The sequence below is a fragment of the Chaetodon trifascialis genome, chromosome 16 (genome assembly GCF_039877785.1).
Source record: "Chaetodon trifascialis isolate fChaTrf1 chromosome 16, fChaTrf1.hap1, whole genome shotgun sequence".
Lineage (NCBI taxonomy): Eukaryota > Metazoa > Chordata > Actinopteri > Chaetodontiformes > Chaetodontidae > Chaetodon > Chaetodon trifascialis.
In genome coordinates, this window is record NC_092071.1 from 23,309,441 (window position 1) to 23,333,299 (window position 23,859).

General features: G+C 40.4%; 1 protein-coding gene across 5 annotated transcripts in view; it reads left to right on the top strand.

The window, feature by feature from the left end:
- The window catches only part of ntm (neurotrimin), a 474,791-nt gene that overhangs the window by 439,571 nt on the left and 11,361 nt on the right, over window positions 1-23,859 (top strand). For all 5 annotated transcript variants that reach the window (XM_070982322.1, XM_070982321.1, XM_070982320.1 and 2 more), the window contains one exon: window positions 8,243-8,368. In XM_070982322.1, the coding sequence (XP_070838423.1) occupies window positions 8,243-8,368 (126 nt within the window). The remainder of the gene's footprint in view (window positions 1-8,242; window positions 8,369-23,859) is intronic.

A 23,859-nucleotide genomic window follows, 5' to 3' on the forward strand; every position in this document is an offset into this window, starting at 1 on the left:
GGCCAAAGAATACCAATTTGATGGCTCAACACACGCAGACATACACACGGTTTCATTTTTAAACGCACCTTCAGCATGCACAATACACATTACAGAGGGGATTTATTGACTTTTTATATTCTAATATTCATAGACATGCTCAGGAAAAATGTTTGGCAAAGCAAAAGCTCAGTTTTGAAGTTTTTCTGGCTCTACTACAAACCTGCAGTACACACAGTCCTCAGCAAATTAGCATTTATAATTATGTCATTCTTCTTTAAAATTTGTTGATTTTATTGCAGCAGTCCCACAAGTACTTAGCAGTATATTGGACACATTTGACTTAAAACATCATAATTTCTGCACACACAAAGATTATGAATAGGATTCCACTTCATTCACAGTGCATTTTAAGTAGCGATATCACCACAAAAGTGTTCAAGAACTTCACATCCTGACAGCTTGTGTTGAGCAAATCTGAAACGCAACCTTTTGTTTTCATTCCACAAACAGATTCAGCCTTGGCCTCTTGCTCCACAGCTAAACATAAGCAACACTGACATGCTTTCTGTATGCTTTTGTCATTCATGAAGGGTAAATGGGGATTAAGATGACATCCAATAAATTATTCATAGAGATTTTGTCTTACAAACAAGTCTGATGTGACTAAATCAAGTAAAAGCACTGATGACATCCTATTCATGCGCTCTTAGGTGATGATCCTCAAATGTCAAAATAAAGATGTGTCCTTGTTACTTTGAAATGGAAATGACAAAAAAGATTGTTGGACAGATCTGTCAGGAATGGGGAAAAAAAAGAAAAAAAGAGAAAAAAAAAATGAACTCAGGAAAACTGAATGAGAGTGAGGCATCCAGAGGAAATCACAACAGTCATATGCAGACATCAACCATGTCTTCTGATGTCCTGAAATGTGTTATTTATATGTCTTGAGACATCCAGAGACATCTTCAAAAGTGTTTTTATGTTATGAACAATGTCTGACTGCGAGTCACATCAGAATACTAATAGCTGTAGAAAAATATATGTATTGATTAATGGATGAGGTGGTTATTTACACACAGATTTAAGTTGTAAATTTGTAAATGTGTAAAATAATACACATTTTACTTTACTTATACTTAATACTACACCACGTATTTTTCAAGTCCACCTTAATACAATGATTGCAAAGCCCACTGTACATTGAAAGAGTTATTGGTTGTTACTACTGTATTCTGTGATCTGTGACTGTATGTGATCCCTTTGTAATGCAGCTCGGTGTCCTAACTGTGTGTTCAGACAGTGGAATTGTCAGTGGAAAGACAACTGAATACAAATTTGGCTGAGGTGGCAAGAATTGACGCAAAGACGTGTCCATCTGGGGTTTCGCAGAATTGTCTAAAATCAATATTCTTTTTTGGTGATAGGGTTGTTCTAATCTGACTGCAGGGGGAGAGATGGGGGACAGAATCCAGTCTTGAGCTTCTGCAGTCTGAGTTAGAAAACTCAAGTGGGTCAGCTCTTTGTGTTTCACCAGACACTGTTAAAGTGGCTTTAAGGTGGATTTATTTTCCTCAGTGAAATGTCCTTTTCGGGCATGGTCTAATTTATTATAACCTCAAGGTCATGGTCTGATATATTTTTCAATCAACATTTAAAATGTGGGGTCTTGACTAGTTGCTGATTTGCTGCTTTGTGTAACATATCTACATTAAGGGTCTTGGAGGTCAAAAGCTCCTGGCTGTCACTGTTGACATTGCATAAAAATAATTTGGCTCAACTAGGAACTGGGGAATGGTGTATTTACTTTAACATATTGAATGGAGAGTAAAGGGTGATATTCTTTCATGTACATAATAAAGTTAAATTATAGTCAAGGAATTATTTATGGAGTTACTCTGTTCCAAATATTAAAATCTTAATATGTTAGGTATGCAGGGCTGGCTTTTGTTTCCGGTTTTGTAAAATATCCATGAATTTCCCAGTGATAAATCAGTAACTTACATGAAATAAACAATGTAAATATCTGCAGGAAAATCACATTATATCATTATTTTTTAAGTTATTCATTTATTTTACCAAGTTTTACAACAAGTAACATACTTGTGGGTCTCTGGTGTTCTGTTTTTTCTATTCATATTTTATTATGTAAAGCATATTCTAAGCTGTGCACAAGAGGACCTTGTTTAATCTAAACTGCGATAAAGTGTCCCCTCACAACAGAAATCACAGCAACGTTTCAATCAGTAGGGATGAAAATTGCTTTATATTGATCTGCTGCTTTTGAAAGGGATAGATTTTTCTGTGAAATGGTATGGTCTAGTTCAGAGAAGCTTACCAATACAGACAAACTTATTAAACAAGGAATTAAAGGACACAGTTCTATGTCATATTTTGAACTTCCCTCACAATGTGTGAACACTGTCAAATTAGGTACTGGTAATGTAACTTGTAAGTTTTATAAATAAATGTATAAATTTTAGCATTACAATTGTTAGTCTCTTTATCAGCACTGACATTATGGTATCAATTGCTCTGTAATTAGACTTACTTACTGTCTTCTATCCATGTTGGTTTTTCTTGCCAAAAATGTAGATATCGTCTCTGTGGATCATTTCAGCTTTTTGATCTATTGTTAGAGCCTTTCAATGGTTTTATGGAGTGATCTATAAAATGGAAATGTCATAACAAAGAATGCATCCACACATGCAGGTTTGCACTCCTGATTGTAAACACCTGTCTTCACCTTGGAGCAGCATTCTCGATGGACTTGCTAATATAATTCCTGAACAAAGTACTCTGTATTATAGATCTATCCTTTGCTTGTTCAGAGGCAGTTTGCTCTTTGCTGTTTTAAACTTGCTGTAAAAAGTAAAGTGCTTAGAAGTGGGCAATATATAAAAAAAACCTGTTTGACCATCTATAGTACTTCAAATAACTTGAAAAAAATTGTGTTTCCTTGAAACTGTCTTATATTTATGTGACATGCTTTAGAAAATCTTTTTTTTTTGCTTGGTTAGTGCTACATGTGAACATTAAGAAACTGGAAGCAAAACATTTATTTTCTACTTCAAAGTGCTTTCATAAAGATTGCATCTTTCAACCTCCTGCTGTATAATTCTACACAGTACCATTCCTCTCGTGTACTGTGGATACTGTGGATAAGGTGGTTGCCTGAGAAGATCTTTGTCCAATATTTCATTTAGAAGACAGCTTGATTAAGCAGCCTGCCTTCAGAAAATGACTGGTAGCCATAAAATTGTCTGGCTGCTAAGAAATCAATAAATTTTCACAGCTCTAGTTTATGCAGCAGAAAGTGCAAACACAATACAAGTCAACATGCTTTACAAATTTATCTTGAATCAATTAAATGCGAGTACAGTTATGCTCAGGAGTTCTTATTAAGTGAAACTGTGTTGGAAACAGGTGTTGTTATCTCACCCCATTCAGAGATATAAAATGAGCTGTGCTGTACTATGAAAATGTGTTCAGTGGTTCTGGTTCTGTTTCCATGGGCGACAGTGTGGTTCTGGTTCCGAATTTTGGCCCTGTGCAGTGTGAACTAGCAGTGCTGTCGATCATGCTCATTCTTTCTTGAAGAAGCTATATCGCGACAACCACTTTCCTGTTGTAGAATCCCCATTTTTAAAACAGCTGAGGCAAAATGAGTAAAGTAAAGATGGACGAATGAAGAGGTGCAAGCCCTCATGAGCTGGTAAACTCCTCTAACAATCCATGAACAAGCTCCTGACTTGCAGCTTCCAGCTCACCATGTGCCATTCAGAATAAGGGCTTTGACTTTGACTTTGACTTTGTTATCATTTATTTGGAGTCATCTTTGTGTCCGTATTCACTCCCTTTTAGCTCTGTTTTTGTTCTCACTCATCTCCCGAGGTCTCTTTAACTGCTAAATGTTCCACTGTGTTCCCCCGTTAGTCTCTAACTGTGTTGTCTGGTCCTGAGAAGGTAGTGTACAGTGGGTTTATCAGAGCTTTTTGATTGAAAATAGATGCCTGCTGCAGATGAAAATGGCGCTATGAAAGCCAGTGAGAATTAATTAAAACAGTTCTGCAGTTTTAATTCACACTTAATAGAAGTGAGAGGAAAACTATACTGTGCAATCTCTGTAAAGCCGAGGGCAGCTGCAGATACATCTGATAAATCTCTGCAGCTCTATCACTATAAGTGAGCCCTTATTGAATGTTGTTTTTTACATTTTCATTTGATACGTTGTTATTTGGTGAAAGCAATATTGAGTTCCTGCTTTTTGAAGGAAATCTGTTTCTTTGTAGGGTTTAAGACATTACTTTTATATTCAGAAACAATTGCCCTGGTGAAGTGCCTACATTATTCATTAGAAACTGTTTTGCATTTGTCAGTGGGAAAAGGAATGGGGATTGTCTGATAAATTAATGTGACTGACACTTTGTCCTTGTTTCCAAAATGTCACCACGATACCAAAATGTGAATCATTCCACCTCTACACATCACATACACTCATCAATGATTCTTCACATTTAGTCGGCATGAAGCTTTTAACATGTTCAGCACAATGTCAAAACAGAGCTTGTGCTGCAAACTTTTTTCCCAGAGAAACGAGCTCCTGAATCCCTCAAGCAAGCTCTCTCAACTACAACACCTGTTCTCTCCCTGTGAACAGCATACATAGTTTTCACACCTGAAACACTGATTTCAGACAATATTATTATCCAATCTGGAACAGAAAAAAAGGTTGCAGGGGTTTTTTTTGTTTGTTTTGTTATGATATTTGTTAATTTTCTTTCTTTCTTTTTTTAATTCATTAAGACAGTTTGTGTCTAATACATCAAAATGAAAAACAATGGCAAAGGACTTCAGGGAAATATTTATATTTAATAGCCATGAACATTTTTAGCTTGTAAGCCTTGCAGTCATAGCTTGTAGACTTTAAAAGGTTACTCTGGAAATTCATATAGACTAAAAGTCCCTAATATGCAGGCCTGGAATTAAGATGTAAGTAAGGTCAATGATTAAATGGGGGGAGCAAGTCCAACCAAAAAACAAGACAATCAAACAAAAATAAAGAAAAGCAAAACTAGTCCGCCCCAAGGGCAATACCCAGATCTTTTTTGCCCGTGACCAGCACACTTGCCAGGGGAGATTAGACAAAAACAACAAAAATCAAAAACAAGTGAAAACAACGATATAGTCTTAAGGCAAGATTAGCGAATGGACCACTGATGCTCTGCAGAGGAACAAATATTAACAATCAACAAGTTATTAATAAAAATTTAAAATACATAACGATTTAGCCCAAATGTTAAAAACTACATGACTAAACTTTAAAATACCTGGTACCTCGATCTACTTCAGCATCGACTACCAGCCTCCATCAACCCAGCAGGGATTGAAGCAGGTTTGAGATACATGAGAACAATAAATGTGACACATATTCAAAACAGACAATATAAGGCCTACACTCCCGCCTTCCCTGCACACCAGTGTGAAATGAGGTGTGAACCTGCCTCACCTGTCTCAACCGTTGCAACCTATGTTCCTACGGCAGGATTATAATAATTCCTTATGAGTCTGCAAAAATACAATACTCCAGAAACACAAGGGAAAAAAAAACAGTATTAATACTTAGACTGTACAGCGTCTATCTGCTTGTGCTTACTACATAATGTTAATTGTTAGCTATAGGTTTAGCTGTTAATGTTTAAGGAGAGGGAGAAATGCACAACTGTTGATGTTCTGCGTGACGACATGGAAACCAAAACTGCATGCGCCACATGTAGTTTTAAATGAGGAAATCCTCAACTTTATTTTAAGGGTGCAATAGCCACTTGAAGACAAGAAATGCCCACTATAAATGCAAAGTCTGTCCCTGACTGACTGACTGACTGACTGACTGACTGACTGACTGACTGACTGACTGACTGATGGTTTTACACCATTGGTCGGTCGAGTGCTGGAGTTTCTGCACTGGCCGTTGCTCTTTCAACATGAATGGCTCTGGACGTACTGTAATTCCAGATTCTATGGGTATAGGTGCAGCCCTATGGCTTCATCCCTCTCTGAAGCTCACACAGGACTGAAGACCTTTTGTCTATGTCCACCATACTTCTACTACTACTTGGGCACCACCTCAGTCTCATCTTGCGTATTTTATAAATTGAGTTTGAGCAAAAAAAATGGCTCCCAAAAACCTTTTCTTCAGCTAGTTAAAGGAACTGATCACACAACTTAAGAGGACTGTGCCTCAAGAATCTGGAGTTACAGTATGTACTTACATTTCATTTTTTACGACAATCGCCCTTCAGGGGCTAAGGGATAAAGGTGAAGCAGTTCATGCTCTGCTGGGTTTCTCATACACAACAAACATGAGAAATCATTAACAACTTCATACTTCATCAATGCATTACAACATAATATTGCAACACCAATAGGCACCGACCAGGGGGGCTATGGTCACCCTGATACAATCACACAGATGGTACAGAGACAGCACAATACCTAATATTCACCATGAGGCAATAAAACTGGAAAGCAACATAAAACCTGTGAGAAATGGAGACAATGGTTACACACTGTAAAAGTCCAACCGAGAGCAGAGTAGGAGAGAAAACAGCTGTCCATGCACTGAGAGGCATGAGGGAGAGTGCACAGTTAAAGCACCACTAATAACAATCAGTCTGACAAAACACTCAATGGAGAGTGAGTCATAGAAAAATGAGAAACATCCCACAGATAAACGACAGATGGGAGGGAAGGGGGAGTTAGATAATTACAATAGTTAGAATTAGAACATCTATAAGATATGAGTAGAAAGTGCTGTTCTTGCAATTGTATTTCTAAAACTTTTTGACTCAAACATAACTTAATCAGGTCATGTGATTTGCTTCTTCAGTCCACTTTAAAAATAAGAACACATTTATGCCATGTTTCCCCTGCATGCATGGCTCAGTTCAACTTCGCTGTTTTTTTGGTTTTCAATTGTCAAGCATTGTGCATAATACCTTTTAGCTGGTACTTTTTTCGTATCACCCGGTCAAGGTTCCAAGCTAGGTGAGCTGGTACTAAACAGTGGAGTGAACACTGCAGATCACTAATTGGTTAGAGAAGATTGTTAATAGAATCGTCATGTGTGCAGCATGGACATCTTGTACACTGGCCACAAATGGCAACCTCATTTTTTCTCCAGCAATTAGCTGGCAGTCCATCCATCCATTTTCTATACCGCCTATCCCTTTTAGGGTTGCGGGGGGGCTGGAGCCTATCCCAGCTGTCAATGGGGAGAGGCGGGGTACACCCTGGACCGGTCGCCAGTCGATCGCAGGGCACATACAAGACAAACAACCATTCACACTCACACTCACACCTAGTGGCAATTTAGTGTCACCAATCAACCTAATGAGCATGTTTTTGGTCTGTGGGTGGAAGCCAGAGTACCCGGAGAGAACCCACACATGCACAGGAAGAACATGCAAACTTCACACAGAAAGGCCCGACCTGGGGATCCGACCGGTGACCTTCTTGCTGTGAGGCACGCGCACTACCTGCTGCGCCACTGTGCCGCAAAAAAATAGCAGTCAATGGACAAAATGCAAACATTTCTCTCGTTGCTGGTGAAAGGATCTCTACAGGAAAGGATCTAATGTTGTTCCTGTGTGTTTGTGTTGCATTGAAGATGATGTCATGGCAGTTTCGTCCCGCATCACTATGATGATTAGAATCCCACCTACATTGCAACATCCCTACATACCAAAAGCATATTGAGTCCACTTGAGCTTAGCCGAGTCAAGCCGTAACATGCAGTGGAAACACAACTTTAATGTCTGGGCACTACCACTAACTATCTGTCAGACATCTACCATAAACTGTCCAGTCATAAACTTGGTTTTGACCTAGTATTTAAAAAAAAAAACTACAACAACAACACACAAGCAAGCAAGCAAAAAAGAATGGTTAAAAAGTCAGAGGCCAAGATATCCTGACTTTTTTTTTTCCACATAGATTCACAGAGATCATAGTGACTCATAATCATAGTGTCTGTTCATTAAACTGAAGTGAACGCCTGTGTCCATCAAACTCCACGCCCCACTTTGTAATAGAGGCTTTCTATTATAAAATTCTAGTCTCAAAACACACTCTGCAATTGTTTTCATATGCAGAGTAGTGCTTCTCATGACAAGTGAACTGAGCTTGATGTGTAAAATTGTAGTTCCCCTTTATTTCCCTTCACCCTTTATTAAATTCACCCATTTTTCCGTTGCTTTCACAGTACCACCGAAAATCATCAACCTGTCAAGAGATATTGTGGTAAATGAAGGCTCCAATGTCACCCTGATGTGCCAAGCCAGTGGTAAACCAGAACCTTCCATCAGCTGGAAACTCATCTCTTCCTCAGGTAACTTGTTTGTCTCTAAATAAGTACTTTTGCAACAGACCAGTTTTCTGCTATATTCACACTTTCCGCTTAAATATATCACATTTCCTGTGCTTTCTATGTAATTTTCCTCACCGTCCTTCTCTCTGCCTTTCTCTCTTGCCCTTACCCCTCTGTGTTTATCACCCCATCTTTGACTTTGTGTGACCCCCAGTGCATTTTTCGCTTCACTTATTACCCATCATTACCTGTTTCCAGATCATCATTACAACATAATTGTTCACAGGAAAATAAACTGACCCCGTTGTTATTGGACTAATTAATTAGTATAATAGGATAGATGTAAATGTGGAGGGACTTTGAATGACAGGATTAATGCAGAGAACATTAACAGAGTGTGGAGCATTATGCAGATGCAAGCACGCCACATCAAGTTTGTCCAAAATCGGGTTAGTTGCATTGTGCATGCTCAATGGAATTTATTTCATTATTCCTACTGAAGACTGAAGGAAACCAAGTGCTAGCAGCTATCACTGTATCCTTACTTCACTTAATCAGGCAAGATGCTTGCATTCATCATGAATTACATTTGTGCTTTCAACTGCACTGCCCTTTGTGTTGAAGCGGGAATCTGGCAATTTAAATGTTAATATGACACAAGTGTGACTGACCTGTCTGTAAGAAGATAAGCAAGGAGCAGGGGCATTGATTGGCTCCTGTTTGCAAAATGCTACTGTACATGCTTGTGCATGCTTTTGTGCAGGCTAGAAGAGATAGGGGAAGCTATCAGCAGTGTTGTCGGACTGCTGTTTTGTCTTTCTTTTGTTTAAAGGAGAAAAGACTGTTACTTGCTACCACTCACACCCTTTGGGTCAAAGAGTCAAAAGTCTGGGGACTCTGATAGCCACATATATGTGACACCTTTGAGGCAGTTGTTGTAGAGGTTGGAGTATCTTGTTCACTCATGTTGTCAATCTGTGCTTTGGGTCCCTTAAGCTCCTCTGTCAACTTTGCAGCATTTATCAGTACCAGAATGCTGCAGCTTCTGTATGAACAACAGGTTCATTGCTTGGTCCACCAGATGAGCATCAGTATTTATGTTACACATCCTGTTGTATATTGTCAATTCTTGGTGTTCATCAAGTTAATGACTAGCCACTGTGGGCAGACTGGTATATAGTTTCTAACAACCAATAAAACTTTATGTTCAATGAGTGAGTGTTTGAGCATATTGCTCAGCTCTGTCGCAGGTTTCTAGACTGCTGTTGTATGCTTAACATGCTAAACCAAGAATGCAGTAAACACTTCTGATAAGTTACCTTTAGACAGAAGGAAAACCTGCCAACTGGGGTGCGAAGATCCAACAGAAGTTCTTGTAGGATACAAAAATGTAGCAGAGGAATACTTGACTCCAAAAACAGTTTGGTCTTCACCACTTTATAATTACAAAGGCAAGGAATGTCAAGCATAGCAGTGTAAATAGCACTAATGTTGAAATGTGCGAATGTAAAAGAAAAGGGCTTAATCAATCAAGCGTATTAGATATAAAATAAATGACTGGCTGCAAATATACTACAACCCCAGCTCTAATCTCATTTCACCCTTTTCTTTATCTCTGACCTTGCATCAGTGTCCAGCAAGGAGGAAAAGAACCTAGGCCGAACTTTGTTTAAAGCTTATTGGATTTCGTGGACTGTTCTCCTCTCTTGGCTTTCCCACGTACTCTTATTTATTAATAAAGGAGTGGTGACAGAAAACAACATGACAGTATTTTTAACAAGCTGACAAATATGGCAGACATCAGGGAAAATAGAACTGTACATATTTTTTCTCTGTTCCTTTTACCTAAGAACCTATAGAAACAAGAGGTTTCCGTATAGACAAAGAAGTGAACTGACAGACACTCAGGAAAGCATATCTGAAGAAATGTCATGGAATGGATCATAGTTGGAGATGGTCTTGAGATTGTCAGTCAGTTTGTATTGCCTTCCATTACACAGGACATCTGACATTGCACAGTCAGTTTTCAGTGGGATTGTGGAAGAAGCACTCCTCTTGTGGCCCTGGCTGTGGGAGGAACAAGTTTTGAAGGATAAAGCTGTAAACAGAGATGAGCTGACATCACTGCCGGAAACTGAATCTGTCCAAGGAGCAATATTTAAAGTCAAATAATCGGCACATGTATATTTATTTTCAATAGTTGTAAATAATTAATTTTGACACACAAATGTCAAACTGCTAATTGTGCGAAAGGAAAAGTCAGGGGAGCAACAATGTCAGGACTTATCTTTTTGGCAACATAGATGTCTATGCAAAATTCATTGGCAATCCAATCAATAGTCCCTTTAGCAGCAGTGACTTTGTTATAAGGACTGTCAAAATAAACATTGTTTGGTGTGGCCAGTAGATTAGAAGCACAAATCTATCGAGCAGCCTTGTTAAACGTCATATTAGTTCACTCCAGCAACCTAGATCATGTACTCTTTTGTTGTATTGCATATCTTGCCCAAGCAGGCTTCCTGCACACATTGCCACTTATTTCTTTGTCATCTTAGCCTGGGATAGACATCCAATCACTGCCTCTCCCACTTGACTGTGGATCCTGGATTCTTTACTTCCAGCATGAAAAGATGCTGAAGACACCTGCTCATTGTCTTGTTACTTTATGAAAACACTGCAATGTTTCATGTGTTATCCATAAAAAATGTCCTAGGGAGATGATGGATTGCAACATGCTTTCTCCTACAGTACTTGTGATGTGAAATCCTCATGCAGGTGCACTGTTCTGAAGGACAAGCTTCAGAATGAAAGGGTGATTAGTAATCCTGTGTCCTCCAAAGTATGCTCCCTCCTCAACAGCCTAAGATGGATTCATTGAATCAGTATATCACTGATTCAGATCTGCATACTCTGCCACCCATGGCCTGAACTGAGGTCTACTGTAATATTGGAGTTACACTAAATATTGTGTTGTCTGTGATCAGTGCCAACAATGCTGCATTGTCTTGCATCCGGCACACATTCAATATGGATGGGAGTTGTGAACAAATGTGAGTGCAACTGGACTCATTCCAGTTACTACCATGACCAAAACCTGACTTTTGCACCAACTACTGTATTTTACTTTTTTTTACTATACTTTTTTTTTTTTTTTTCTTCCAGACAGTTGTACTGGAGTTGAACATATCCATATCCAATGAACCCATAAGGTCGAGGCTGGCTCACTTTGACTTTTTTTATTCTATTCTATATTCTATTTCTAAAGGAGAGGGATTGCCAGCTCAACCCTGCTGCCTTTTTGTCCTTCAGCACAACAACAAACACAACTCACACTGCGAATGTGGCAACTCAATGGTGGTGCCAGTGGCTGTGCCATCTGAACCGTAGTCATTGTATGCAAGTATGGTTGACAGTACTGTCAAGACCAGTTGCTGACAAAGCAACTCATTTCATGTTCACATTCTCTTGTATACTCATACAGCAGCTGTAAGAATGGCTTGATGGGGAGATGGAGTGTTTACCAACAGAGAGTCAGAGGAGTGAGGGCTGTGACTCATTGATTGGCATTGTGGAGAATTGCTGCTTTATGCAGATAAATGTAGCATTAGTTAGAAGCCATCGGCTCTCACTGGATTCTTTATGGTTCACCTCACACCTTCATTGTATGCTTTCTTGCAACATCAGTACATTAAATTGGGATGCAATATGTCATTACTTCTTAATCTGTCCATTCTCTTGCTTGTCATAGCTCACATTATATAAACGTTGATCACATTGTAGATGATATTATATTTGATGTGCATTGTGCATCCCAAATATTTAGTTCTTGGCCACTCTGACAGGTGTGGAACACAGGCTCAAAAGTTAAAGAAGTTGCTCTCAACTACATGACATGTCACTGTGCTGTAGGATGACCAAGGATATTTGGGTCAATCTGATCTGGTGCTGTGACCTAATCGTGGTGTAAGGCATTTGATGAGCATACTGAGCAAGCAGCTTGACCAGTGCCTGTCCTTTTCTGGGGGAGGCAACAATCTGTTGAAGTGTCCCAGCATGTCAGACACTATGCACTTTTGGATATGCCTGGTTGTCATCTCTAGGGACCACTGCAAGGCCCTGAAGGTAACAGTGTGCTCCAGCAGAGGTTGGCTGATGGTCAAACAAGACTGAACCCCCTTTCCCCCACTGCCCAGGAGCAATGATTACACCATTATCACATCTCGTCCCTCTCTATGATTGCAGCCTTTTAGCCCGCCTTTCAAAGTGAACACTCAAAACATCTATGAACACTTTTGTCTTCAAAGATGAGTGGATAACATCATACAAACCAGTTTTCTTTTACTACTTGTTTTTTTTCATATGAGTTTGTATGATTTACCTTCTGCAGCTATGGCCATTAAGGCACCGATCACAGTACGGAATTCATTTATATCACATGTGTAGTAATGAAATTGACCAAACTGATTTCAGTGACCTGCTGGTTGACTGTATTCACTGTCTGCTTCAGTGCTGTCAGTAGGATTTTGACAGTTAACAAATTAGCATGGGTCTAATATGCCTACAACTCCTCATTTGTTTTAGCCTGTGAAAGCAACAAGCAACAAGGATGTTTATCAGAATCAGAATCAGATATACTTTATTGATCCCAGGGGAAATTGTTTTTGTTACAGTGCTCCCTAAAAGAATAGAAGAGATGAAGAAGAGATAGAAGAGATATAGAAGAGAAACATGTAACATGTAATTGCAATTAAAAGACTTTAACGAGGCGGTGGAGAATTCGCTTTAGCCGTGTTGGGCCATCAAGTGGTATTTCAGACTGGATGTGCTACGGTGATAATTCAGTTCATGCTGACAATACACACAGATAACTTTGGTCTTGTCAGTTGACCCATCTGGCAACTTTTTGAAACTAGACTTTCCATTCACAATCTTGTTCGCATCCATTTCGGCGTTTTGCGCTTTACATCCACTTGGTAGCCTACTCTTTTACAGCTAGCGAGCAGGCGTGTGTGGGGCGTGCCTATTGTTCTGTTCTGTCCGGATCCTGTAGTTTTTCTTACGTTGCTAGCTTATAAAAAAACTACACGTTCACTAGGTCACAAACAGAGTTAATCTCGCGATAAAAAAATGACGCGTTAATAACGCGATATTTTTGAGAGCACTAATATATGTGTGTGTGTGTGTGTGTGTGTGTGTGTGTGTGTGTGTGTGTGTGTGTATATATAGAATTCTATCTTTGCCATGTTTAGTTGCAGATGGTTCTGCTGCCACGTTTAGTTGCAGATGATCTGCTCACACTATGGGCTCTATTTTCGACTCCGCCACTGGTGCAGCGCAAAGTCAAGTCCGCTGCGCCGATGGGGCGTGGCGGCGCAGATTTTGGTATTTTCGTGAGCTGTGCCGCCGGCGCATCTCCACCTCCTTCTCATTTCAGTCCCACCCAGCAGCGCAACTCGGAAAGAGGGAGGGGAGAAGGCGTGGAGTGGGTTTGGCACAGCCAAGTCAAATCTTCACCAATCACAGCAGCTCCTCCCCTCACCTTTAAGAACACCGCGAGGCGCATGGCAAGTTTCCAGGAGACTGACGTCACTCATGTCTCCTGACATCCGTTTGTATTACTTTGCACACCCGTTTGTATATACTGTTTATTTTTTCTCAGTATATCTATATTGTTTTACATGATGTTCTATATTTTGTGGTATGTTTTGTTTTATATTTATACTCAATATAAATATTTTGTTTTTATATTTGCTTTTTATGTATAGATGCAGTATATATGCTCTGTAGGATGTCACGGCTGTTTCTGGTTGGCACAGCAACGTTAACCGATTAGTTCGCATCCCTGTTTCACCTGTGTACATTCAGTGAGGGTGAGTGACCATTATGCGTGCCGAACGTGCTTGTGATGTGGTCAGATGAGATGTTGATCAAAATATATAAATTTAGGTCTGACTGTATGTGCTGACTCAGATAGTTGCATTGAATCGTCGCTGTTGCTAATTATTAATCGCAGTGTGCGTTCGATGACTGACCGAGCACTGCTGAAAACACTGTTAAAACCACGCTGCCGTCTTGTTGACGGTGTGATATATGGCGTCATCAACCACGTTTTCAGTGGATAGCTGTTATCACCTAGCAGCCACCCATCCAGAGGGGTGTCCCCCTGAAAGACTGTAGGGATGCTAGAATTCACCACAATGAACGAGTCATGTGCCGACCCGGGGAAAGTGGCATATACGTTTGTCACCAGGCAATTTGAGTCACAGATCACCAGACATCTCTGTTTCACCTGTGTACATTCGGTCAGGTTGAGTGGCCATTACACGTGCCGAACGTGCTTTCGATGTGGTCAGATGAGATATGGATCAAAATATAGAAATTTAGGTCTGACTGTATGTGTTGACTCAGATAGTTGCATTGAATCGTGACTGTTGCTAATAATTGATCGCAGTGAAATGCCAGACACTGTGGAAACCTGACTGTGAGGTGTTGGTGACGTGAGCGCACGACTCCGCCGGTTTACGAAAATCCACTTGCGCCGCCGGAGCACAGAGTTGACCAGGTCTGAGATGGCAAGCTTTCAGCGCACTTTTACGCCGCCGGCGCAGACCAAAATGGTCATTATGCCGACACCTCCCCCTACTGCACCGAAACGCCCATCCTGGCGCACCTCTGTACGCCTCGGTCTACCAAAATACCAAATGTGCTGTGCGCCTGCCTGCGCCGCTCGAAAATACCACTGCGCCGGCAGCGCAGCCTGCGCCGTGCCGGCGGCAGAGTCGAAAATAGAGCCCTATGTGACAAAGTTGTCCACAGCAGCCCTGTACTCATCCTCAACACCCTTACTAATACATCCAACTATTGCAGAGTCATCAGAAAACTTCTGAAGGTGGCAGGTCTCTGTGCAATAGTTGAAGTCCATGGTGAAGAGGGTGAAGAGGAAGGGAGAGAGAACAGTCCCCTGCAGGGCCCCAGTGCTGCTGACCACTCTGTCTGACACAGTGTTGCAGGCGCACATACTGTGGTCTGCCAGTCAGGTAGTCCACAATCTAGGACACTAGGGGGGCGTCCACCTGCATTGCTGACAGCTTGTCACCCAGTAGGGCTGGACAAATGGTGTTGAATGCACTGGAGAAGCCAAAAAAACATAACCCTCACAGTGCTTGCCGGCTTGTCCAGGTGGGCGTAGACCCAGTTGAGCAGGTAGATTATGGCATCCTCAACTCCAAGTCAGGGCTGATAGGCGAACGGGAGAGGGTCCAAGAGTGGCTTGACCATGGGCCAGAGCTGCTCCAGGACGAGTCTCTCCAAGGTCTTCATGATGTGGGAGGTCAGTGCCACAGGTCTGTAGTCCATGGAGGCCCAGGCCGTGGCATCTTTGGCACAGGAACGAGGCAGGACAGCTTCCACAGCATGGGGACCCTCTGGAGACTTAGGGTCATGTTGAAGACATGGTGAAGAACCCACAAACACACAGCTACTGCAACAGGCTGCATGCACGGTCGGCGCATGTGCACTATATCCCATTCCAGTACATTCATTACATGATTTAGATTAGTGCACATAAAAAGGCATCACAGGAGAGAGAGTAGTTTCCTCATTGTTTTGTAAATGTAACTCTTAATTTGACAAATAATAAATGAGTCAGGAGAGGAGAGAAAGGTATGACATTATTGACTGCTTGGCCAGAGTGGGTGACACATGTTTCTGAGACATGTGACTTAACTGCCCAACTATCTCTAAGAACTGCTGCTGCAAAATCTTATTAATTGGATTCAACAGCTGGCTTCATCACTCCTTCAGCTTCCTGGCTCTGGTGTGAACAAGAGAGCTGATTTGGTGTCAGACCTCATTAAGGTGCTGTATATTATAATTGCCTATTAATACATTTTGATGTGGGAGGAGATTGAGAAAGCCCATCCATGGATCAAATTACAGAGGTTCACTTTGAAAACTATATATAGTATATCCAGTATTGTGGCTGAACACGTTCATTGAACGATAGTTCAAGAACTCGTTCATATTTTGGGCGAGCGTAAACTGAACGTACTGTATTACTGCCTGATGAACGTTACTGTGAACTCGTTCATTCTGGTGTCTGTGAACGGCACGCTCTCTCAGTTTAACTTCGTTCAATAGGGTGCCAGAATTCTTTAGAGCCTTCCAGGCGAAAACCCGGCTAAAACACACCTTAAACAGGTCTTAATATGTAGTGGAAATCAAAACAAAAAGTAGCATGTAGGCGACAAAGCAGCATGGAGGCGTCGTATGATCATTTTAACAAGTTTTATGACAAGGTCAGTGAGGATGGGAAAAATCTTACATTTCCGTGCAAGCATTGCCCGCCCGCTTTCAAAAAGAAAATCCGCACTTCAGTCACATGGGGTGAAAGCTGCAGCTGCCAGTAATGTGGACTGAATGGACAGCAACAAAGCATTAGAGCAAAAATGGGGAAATGCTGTCCCCTCAATGTTAATGTAAACCCTGGCTGGATAAGGATTCAAAATTGAATATGAAGATGAAATCTGACGCATGGTTACAGTGTTAAAACTGCTAAAATAATTACGAATAGAATTATGAACTATGAACTTAACTACTTCATTTTAAAATTTGTGAACTGAACTTTGAACTAGCTCATGTAGAAAGTGAACTTTCCCAACACTGAGTATATCTACAAAATGTTTAGTTATGTCTTGATGGAGAACCTTTCCCCCCCGTTTCCTTGTTTATGAAGGTGGCCCAAGTAGCAATAGTATTCTATGGCATTTAGACAAAAAAAAAAAATCATGTTCTACAGCATTGATGGTCTTCTCTTTTATGTCGAAGAACATGGCCCTCTGTTGTTTCTAAGTTAAATTTTGACTACAAGCTGCAATTGCAGATGTTTTGATGACTTACTACCCTATGGTGACCACCATGTATTTGTAACATCACTGGTTTAAATCAGGTTTCTCTGCATATCTCTTGGATCTTTTGTGTTTTTTCATGGTGTGTTTTTGAATAAGGCAAAGGTCTTAAAACAAATCTTTTACAGAGACAGTTCAGATCACAAACTCAGATCTCTGTTGTACATCTGTGCACTGCAAGATAGCTGGAGAAGTGTGTGTATGCCCATGTGTTTGTGCAGCACAAGGCTACACATCCACAGCGTCTGAGTTTTTCTGCAACACCAAACTGATTGAGAATATTTATTTAAAACAAGCCATTTTCCATTGCAGGAGCTCCATTCAAAGGTATTCTTTATTCTGTGCTCATCTCAGCACTGGATCCAAATGTATGCAGTGACTGGTGGCTTATGATTATTTATCTATTCAAAATTCATATCTGAGTTCTTTTTTGCAAGCATCAACAAAACTACAATTCAGGGATATCTTTTGGTTTTTAGGTTAGTGTGGGATGAAAATGTAAATAGGCAAGCGTTAACTTGAAAAGCTGTCGTTTTGATTTTACTCATGCAAGATTAAAAAACAACATGATTCAGTCATTTTTGGTTGTTTTCCCCTCAAATTGTTCGCTTTCAATGAGTTGAATTCAAGTTTTTTTTAGTCACCTTTTTCTTATCAGTTTCATCTCCAGCATTTGACTGAGAGCCTGATAAACAAGCTTGGTAAGAATACACAGTCACACTACACAGTTGTCACCCTGACTCAGATAGAGCAGCAAAGCAGAAAATGTCCCAGTACTTGGTGTAGTCCAAACTTCTGTTCTAGTATCTCCCAGCTGTAGAGCAACTCTCCTCTAGCCTGGGGCCATTCAGTATGAGCCCAGCTATTGCAAGCACTCCGGGGTGTTAAAATGAGTGAATTAAATAAATAAAGATCCTGTGTGTGTGTGTGTGTGTGTGTGTGTGTGTGTGTGTGCATGTGTGTATGTGCATAAAGATTGATGATTTCAGGCTGAGGCCGGGGCTCTCGCACAGCCATGACCCGGCTCCCCCTCACCTTTGATAGATAGATGGCTTTAGGGGCTTTTGGCGGATCAAAAGTGATCCTCGGTATCTCCCACAAGACCACACAACCTGACTGCAAAGTTTGTCAGCCCAGGCGGCCAGTCGACGCCCCGGTGCATTAAGGTAGCCGGAATGAACATGCACATGATTGAATTTGGCCTAGGAGCCATAAAAGTTTTCCAGATTTGCACAGGCCTAGTTGCTTGGAAAGATTCATTTGAAGTTGGAGTTGATGGAGTTAGTAGTCATAGTAGAGTCATCCCTTTTTGACCCTTTTGAAGGTGAAAGAAATAACTAAGACTGTAATACCATTTTAGATGTTCATGACAGTGTTAATTTTGGTACTTGCTTAGCTTTAGTCCCAATCTTTGATAGCCCTGTGATAATATTCCATTCACATTAACTTACCTTCTCATAAATGTTGAGTGCAGCCCTGTGATTTCCTAGTTTGTCAGTGGAATTTTAGATGAATTTAGTCCAATAACGTGTTACTTTTTCCTTCCAAGAATCTGTCAGCTTGCTAGATATGTTACTGAAATGCAAGATGCTGCTTATTTATTAATCAATCTTTTTTATTTTATTTTGTGACTGTCTTTTACAATTCCATTCCTGTATCGATTGTTTGATTACAGACATATATTTCCTATGCTCTACGGAAGCAAACTAATAGGTGCTGACTTCACATTGCTGCTTACTATGCAGCTTAAAGTTTCCAAGTTCAGTTTAATATGTGAAAGGTGTTGATTCAAAGCTTCACATTTATGCTGTGTAGTTTTCAGCAGCTCTATTCATTTTGACTGAACAACTTCTTTTATTATTTTCTTATGACACTAACTTGAACAGCAGGAACAGCTAAATGTATCAGTTAACTTCAAATAGTATTTTATTTGCCACTTTCATATACAGTAGCAATGATGCTGTTGAAATATAGCTCAGAGACAGAGACTGACATGTGATGTGTATTTCTTTTGGAAATATGACTCATGATATGCAGTCTGTTGAAGTGTATGATGAAACCTCTTTCCCATGGTATATTTAAAAAAAAAAAATCTTAATAAATTGTAATACTGACACTCGCAGAATAGCACTACTTTAGAAATCAACACATATCGAATTGGTCAAGCATCTTGATAGTGTCAAATCAAGAGAGAAGCAAAGCCCTACAACCCTACGAATGACTGGATTTCCTTCATTTGCTGCATATATTTATGGTCCCTCAAGGATGGATCCTAATATTTTTCTCACTAGGGACAAAAGGTTTTGTCCGACAGGGATAATGTTGTGTGAATATACAGTGTATATTCCTATTAATTTGGAAAGGGAAAGGGACAAAAATGATATTTTACATGTGATCATAAAAACCCCCCACAATTTTGACCTTGACAGAAAAATAAACATTTCAAATACAAAAAAGGAAAACGAGGAGCATGACTGAACAAGTCCACTTATTTCGTGGATATTATTTGCTTCTCTTGACTTGTCAAGTAGTCATCTGTCCTTACAAGACATGTCACAGTTCACAGATATTTGAAGTTCATTTTTGATCAGCTCTGTGCTGCTTCTTGAGTCTGACCATTTAATGGTCATCAGAAAGAAAATCCTCTCAACAAATGCATTTGTGCCTGGAGCACTGAGGGTAAATAAGACAATACTGAACATATTGATCAAGTTGGCTTTCCCTATGTTTTGTTGAACTGTCACCCATTTCTCACTGGTAGATTTTGTGGTGTCCTGTCAAGACTCTTCAAGAGTTGGTCCATATTGTCACTGTCATTTTGAGCAGCAGCTGATGGTCAGTGAAGAAGAGCTCCTCATAGAGGCTGATCAGTTTCAATTTCTTTCACTTTTCTTCCATGGCCAACTGAGAATTCCAGACGATATAAAGACATCTTTCATCAAGTCATCGCGGAGGGGTTTAACCCATATATTTTTGCTTCCCATTGATCATTAGATCTGCACAGTCTTTCTTTTCAGTCTTTTTTTTTTTTTTTTACGTCTTTCTCCATATTTGCAGGTCCTTATACATGCCATATATCCTTATACATGCCAAACTGACCAAATAACACCAGACTTTAGTGAAACTTTTTCTGCAGTAATTAGCGCATTTACGCTATACATATCATGGATGGTACCTGTGATTGGATGACAGGTGTCCTCACACGTTGCAAGATCAACTATTGTTGTATAAAATCAAGGATTTGCAAAAGTGCTTCCGGTGATTACTGAGTCATGTAGAGATTAATATATGGGATAAGGAAAGTCCTGTGTGGGACAAATCAGTTTAGCTCAATATATAGGACACCCTAGCAAATACAGCCAGGTCAGAATTACCCTTTGCACACAAGACATAACTCAATTTTACCAGCAGAATGCCATGAAATTTTGCTGACCACACCCTCCTAAGGAGATAAACCATTTTGATTTTAATGCAGTCAGTCCAGAGTCCAGTAAAGCCACAAGACACAGCCTCTATAGATCATAGGTCAGACAAACTGAATTCACCGTTAAGGGGCCTTCACATGATAAGAAATTGAGCGGCAAAGCTCAGGTATACGTCATCAACAAGTGCGAGCGATTCACCGTTGCTAGGCAACGCAAGTGCTTCCTCTCACTCCGGAAAGCTAATCGTTTGTAAATTATTACACACAATGTATCTGAGTTTGTCGCAAAAGAAGGCCCTTGCAGTAGCGTAGTAGTAGTAGTAGTAGTAGTAGTAGTAGTAGTCGCTATTTCAGGCAGACGCAGTAGTCACTGTGTCTGCCTGGAATAGCGAACGTACACAAACAGCTAAGCTAAGGTTAGCATTGTATTTAGTTTAATGGTAGTTCGTAAATGCTGCCTGGAGCTGTTATCTCATTGGTTGCGCTTTGAAAGGTCAGCGGCAAATGAGGTCAAAGTTCAAGTAATTTGAACTTTGAGCGCAGCGGTAAGCGGCAGATCCGAGTGGTGCGCCACGCCGAGGGTAGCGGTGCCGCTTAGTCGGGCGCCAGCGCTCTCTCCATAGGGAAACAATGGGACAGCCGGTGCAAAGCGTTTTTACCGCTGATCATGCTCTTACTTCCCACAATGATAATCATCAATTACTGTTTTTATCTGTTAATTCTGGGTTTTGTCTGACAGAGGCAAACTAAGAATTACCCCAAATTCCTTATACACAGCTCTCTGTGAAGATTCTCAGTCATCCAGGTCAGGGTTATCCAACAAGGGTTGAATCTAGGGCAGCTGGACTTGGTTGTATAAAACTTGAAAATGTTTCTCATCCAAAGGGCTTTTTCGGTTCTAACTGACTGGTGGGGAGTCCCAGGTATTTAACCTCTCTGCTGTTGTTATCAAGCTCATTGGTTCGGATAGTGCTACTGGCTGTTGTAACGGCCTTAGGCAGGCATTAGTATGAAACTAAAGCCCGACAAAAAAATCAGGACAAGAACATAGACCACCAAAATCCTAATCTGAAAGAAACGCTGGATGCAATGGACAGGCTAAAACACGCCTTAACTGTTCCGGGAGCAATCTTAAGTAAGAGGCTATTCTCTGGGCAAAGACAGGTTAATTAGTGATACAGTGCTTTAGCATGTTAGCATTGTGGCTAATGCTAACATGCTAACTTAGGCTAAAATGATTGTTAAAGGCATTCTAATGGTGATTCAGATGTCTTTAATGTGATATTTGACATGCTAATGTTAGCATGCTAATGCTAACATGCTAACTTTGGCTAAAATGATTGTCAATGGCATTCTAATGGTGGTTCAGATGTTTTTAATTTATTTGACATGCTAATGTTAGCATGCTAATGCTAACATGCTAACTTTGGCTAAAATGATTGGTAAAGGCATTCTAATGGTGTTTGAGACCTTCTCAATGTGTTTTTTGACATGCTAATGTCATCTTAGCATTGTCGCTGATGCTGAAATTGGGTCCTATGAACGGGTTTGATCGGGTTGCCTTGCAATTACATGTTAGTCACACGGCCCGGCGTTTGCGCACTGTATCACTCTCCAAATTTCCCGCCGAGGGGAATTTGTCTAGTTATTATGTGTTACTGTAAGCTTCATTGTTGTATGAGCTTTACTGTATTATGAGATTAACGGACCGCCAAGTCCTGTTGTTGCTGTGAGATACCTCAATCATTGTACTTGCTGCTTGTTTTTCTGTGCTTAGCATGTCATAATGATGATGATGTGTGTTCTGTGCCATCAGGCTTTGTTTTGTTTGTGTTAGTTTTCTGCCACTGCAGTAAAGCCGGTACACTGCATTTTATCAGTTAAAAGACAAGAGCCACAGCTGACGAACTCTGAGCTGAGTTCACAGGCCGGGTTTCTCTGTGATAAAGAGACAGTTATTGTGTCTTTCCACAGCAATTAAGGTCTCTTTTTGGTTCTAGTGCCTGTCCCTCTTTCTCTTTTACTAACCCACATACTGACACATTACACGCATTCACACACACACACAAAGATGTGGATTGCGGAAGTAATCTCTCTGTCTCTGTCTCTCTCTCTCGCTCTCAGATGCTTGTTTGTTGCCTTGATGGTACACAATCAGCTCAGTGTTGCAGGGTTCTGATCATTTCTGCTTCATGCGCCTGATAAACGAAGTTGCACGGTGGTCCAAAACACAATAAACTACGATGCCAGGGTTACCATCCTACTCAGTGACATTAATACATATGAAACACTGAGAGAAGATCCCACAAGACAAGGGCCATAGACTGTTTACAACAGCTGCAGAAGGAGAAGACCATCAATCGTGAACAATATTATTACCTGTATCCAGGAGAAGCCTTCCTGTGCCTTTATGGGCTCCCCAGGATTCTTGAAGGAGACCCCCTCAGACCCATTATCAACAGCACCAACTCTGTTACTTACAACATTGCCAAAAACATAAATACCATCTTAACCCCTTGGACTATTAAACACTTAAGTATGAGCTTGAGAAATGGATTTTTTTTTCTTCAGAAAAAAAAAATCAAATTATTGTTCAAAATCCTTCGATGCTTTGTAGTACTTTACTTTAGGTGCTAGTTGCTTTTTATCATCTGTCCATGGACAGACAGACACTCCACTGGAAAACACAATTAATTCGAACACAAGTTTCCACAGTTGTTTTTATAGCATAAGTTTCATCAGGGATTTCTAGGCCAATCTAATTTGATTGGTTCTTCAGTGAAAGAGCATTCCTTTAAGAGTTCTTTTTCAGTTCTTTTTATTGGAGTGAATGGGAATTGCTCAGAAGCGTGATTAATACTTTCATATTCACTTGTACATGCTGTACATTCTCCGTATCTCTCAATCACTGTATCCTTCACTTACACAGCTGCTTCTCCTATAGTATATCTGAAAATCAACTTGGACTTGTAGCCTGAGAGATTAGTGGCAGCCACGGTTTTTATTTTATTTTGTATGCTGGAAAATATGCATGCTATTAATGGGTCAAATGTAAACCACACTGTCTCAACAGATTCTCTTCACAGGCAAACCTCTTCAGTCGAAATAACACTGCGTTATTGCACTGCTGTAATTCGTAGAACCCTGTGCTACTGTATTTCTATGATTCCTTTCTTCGATTA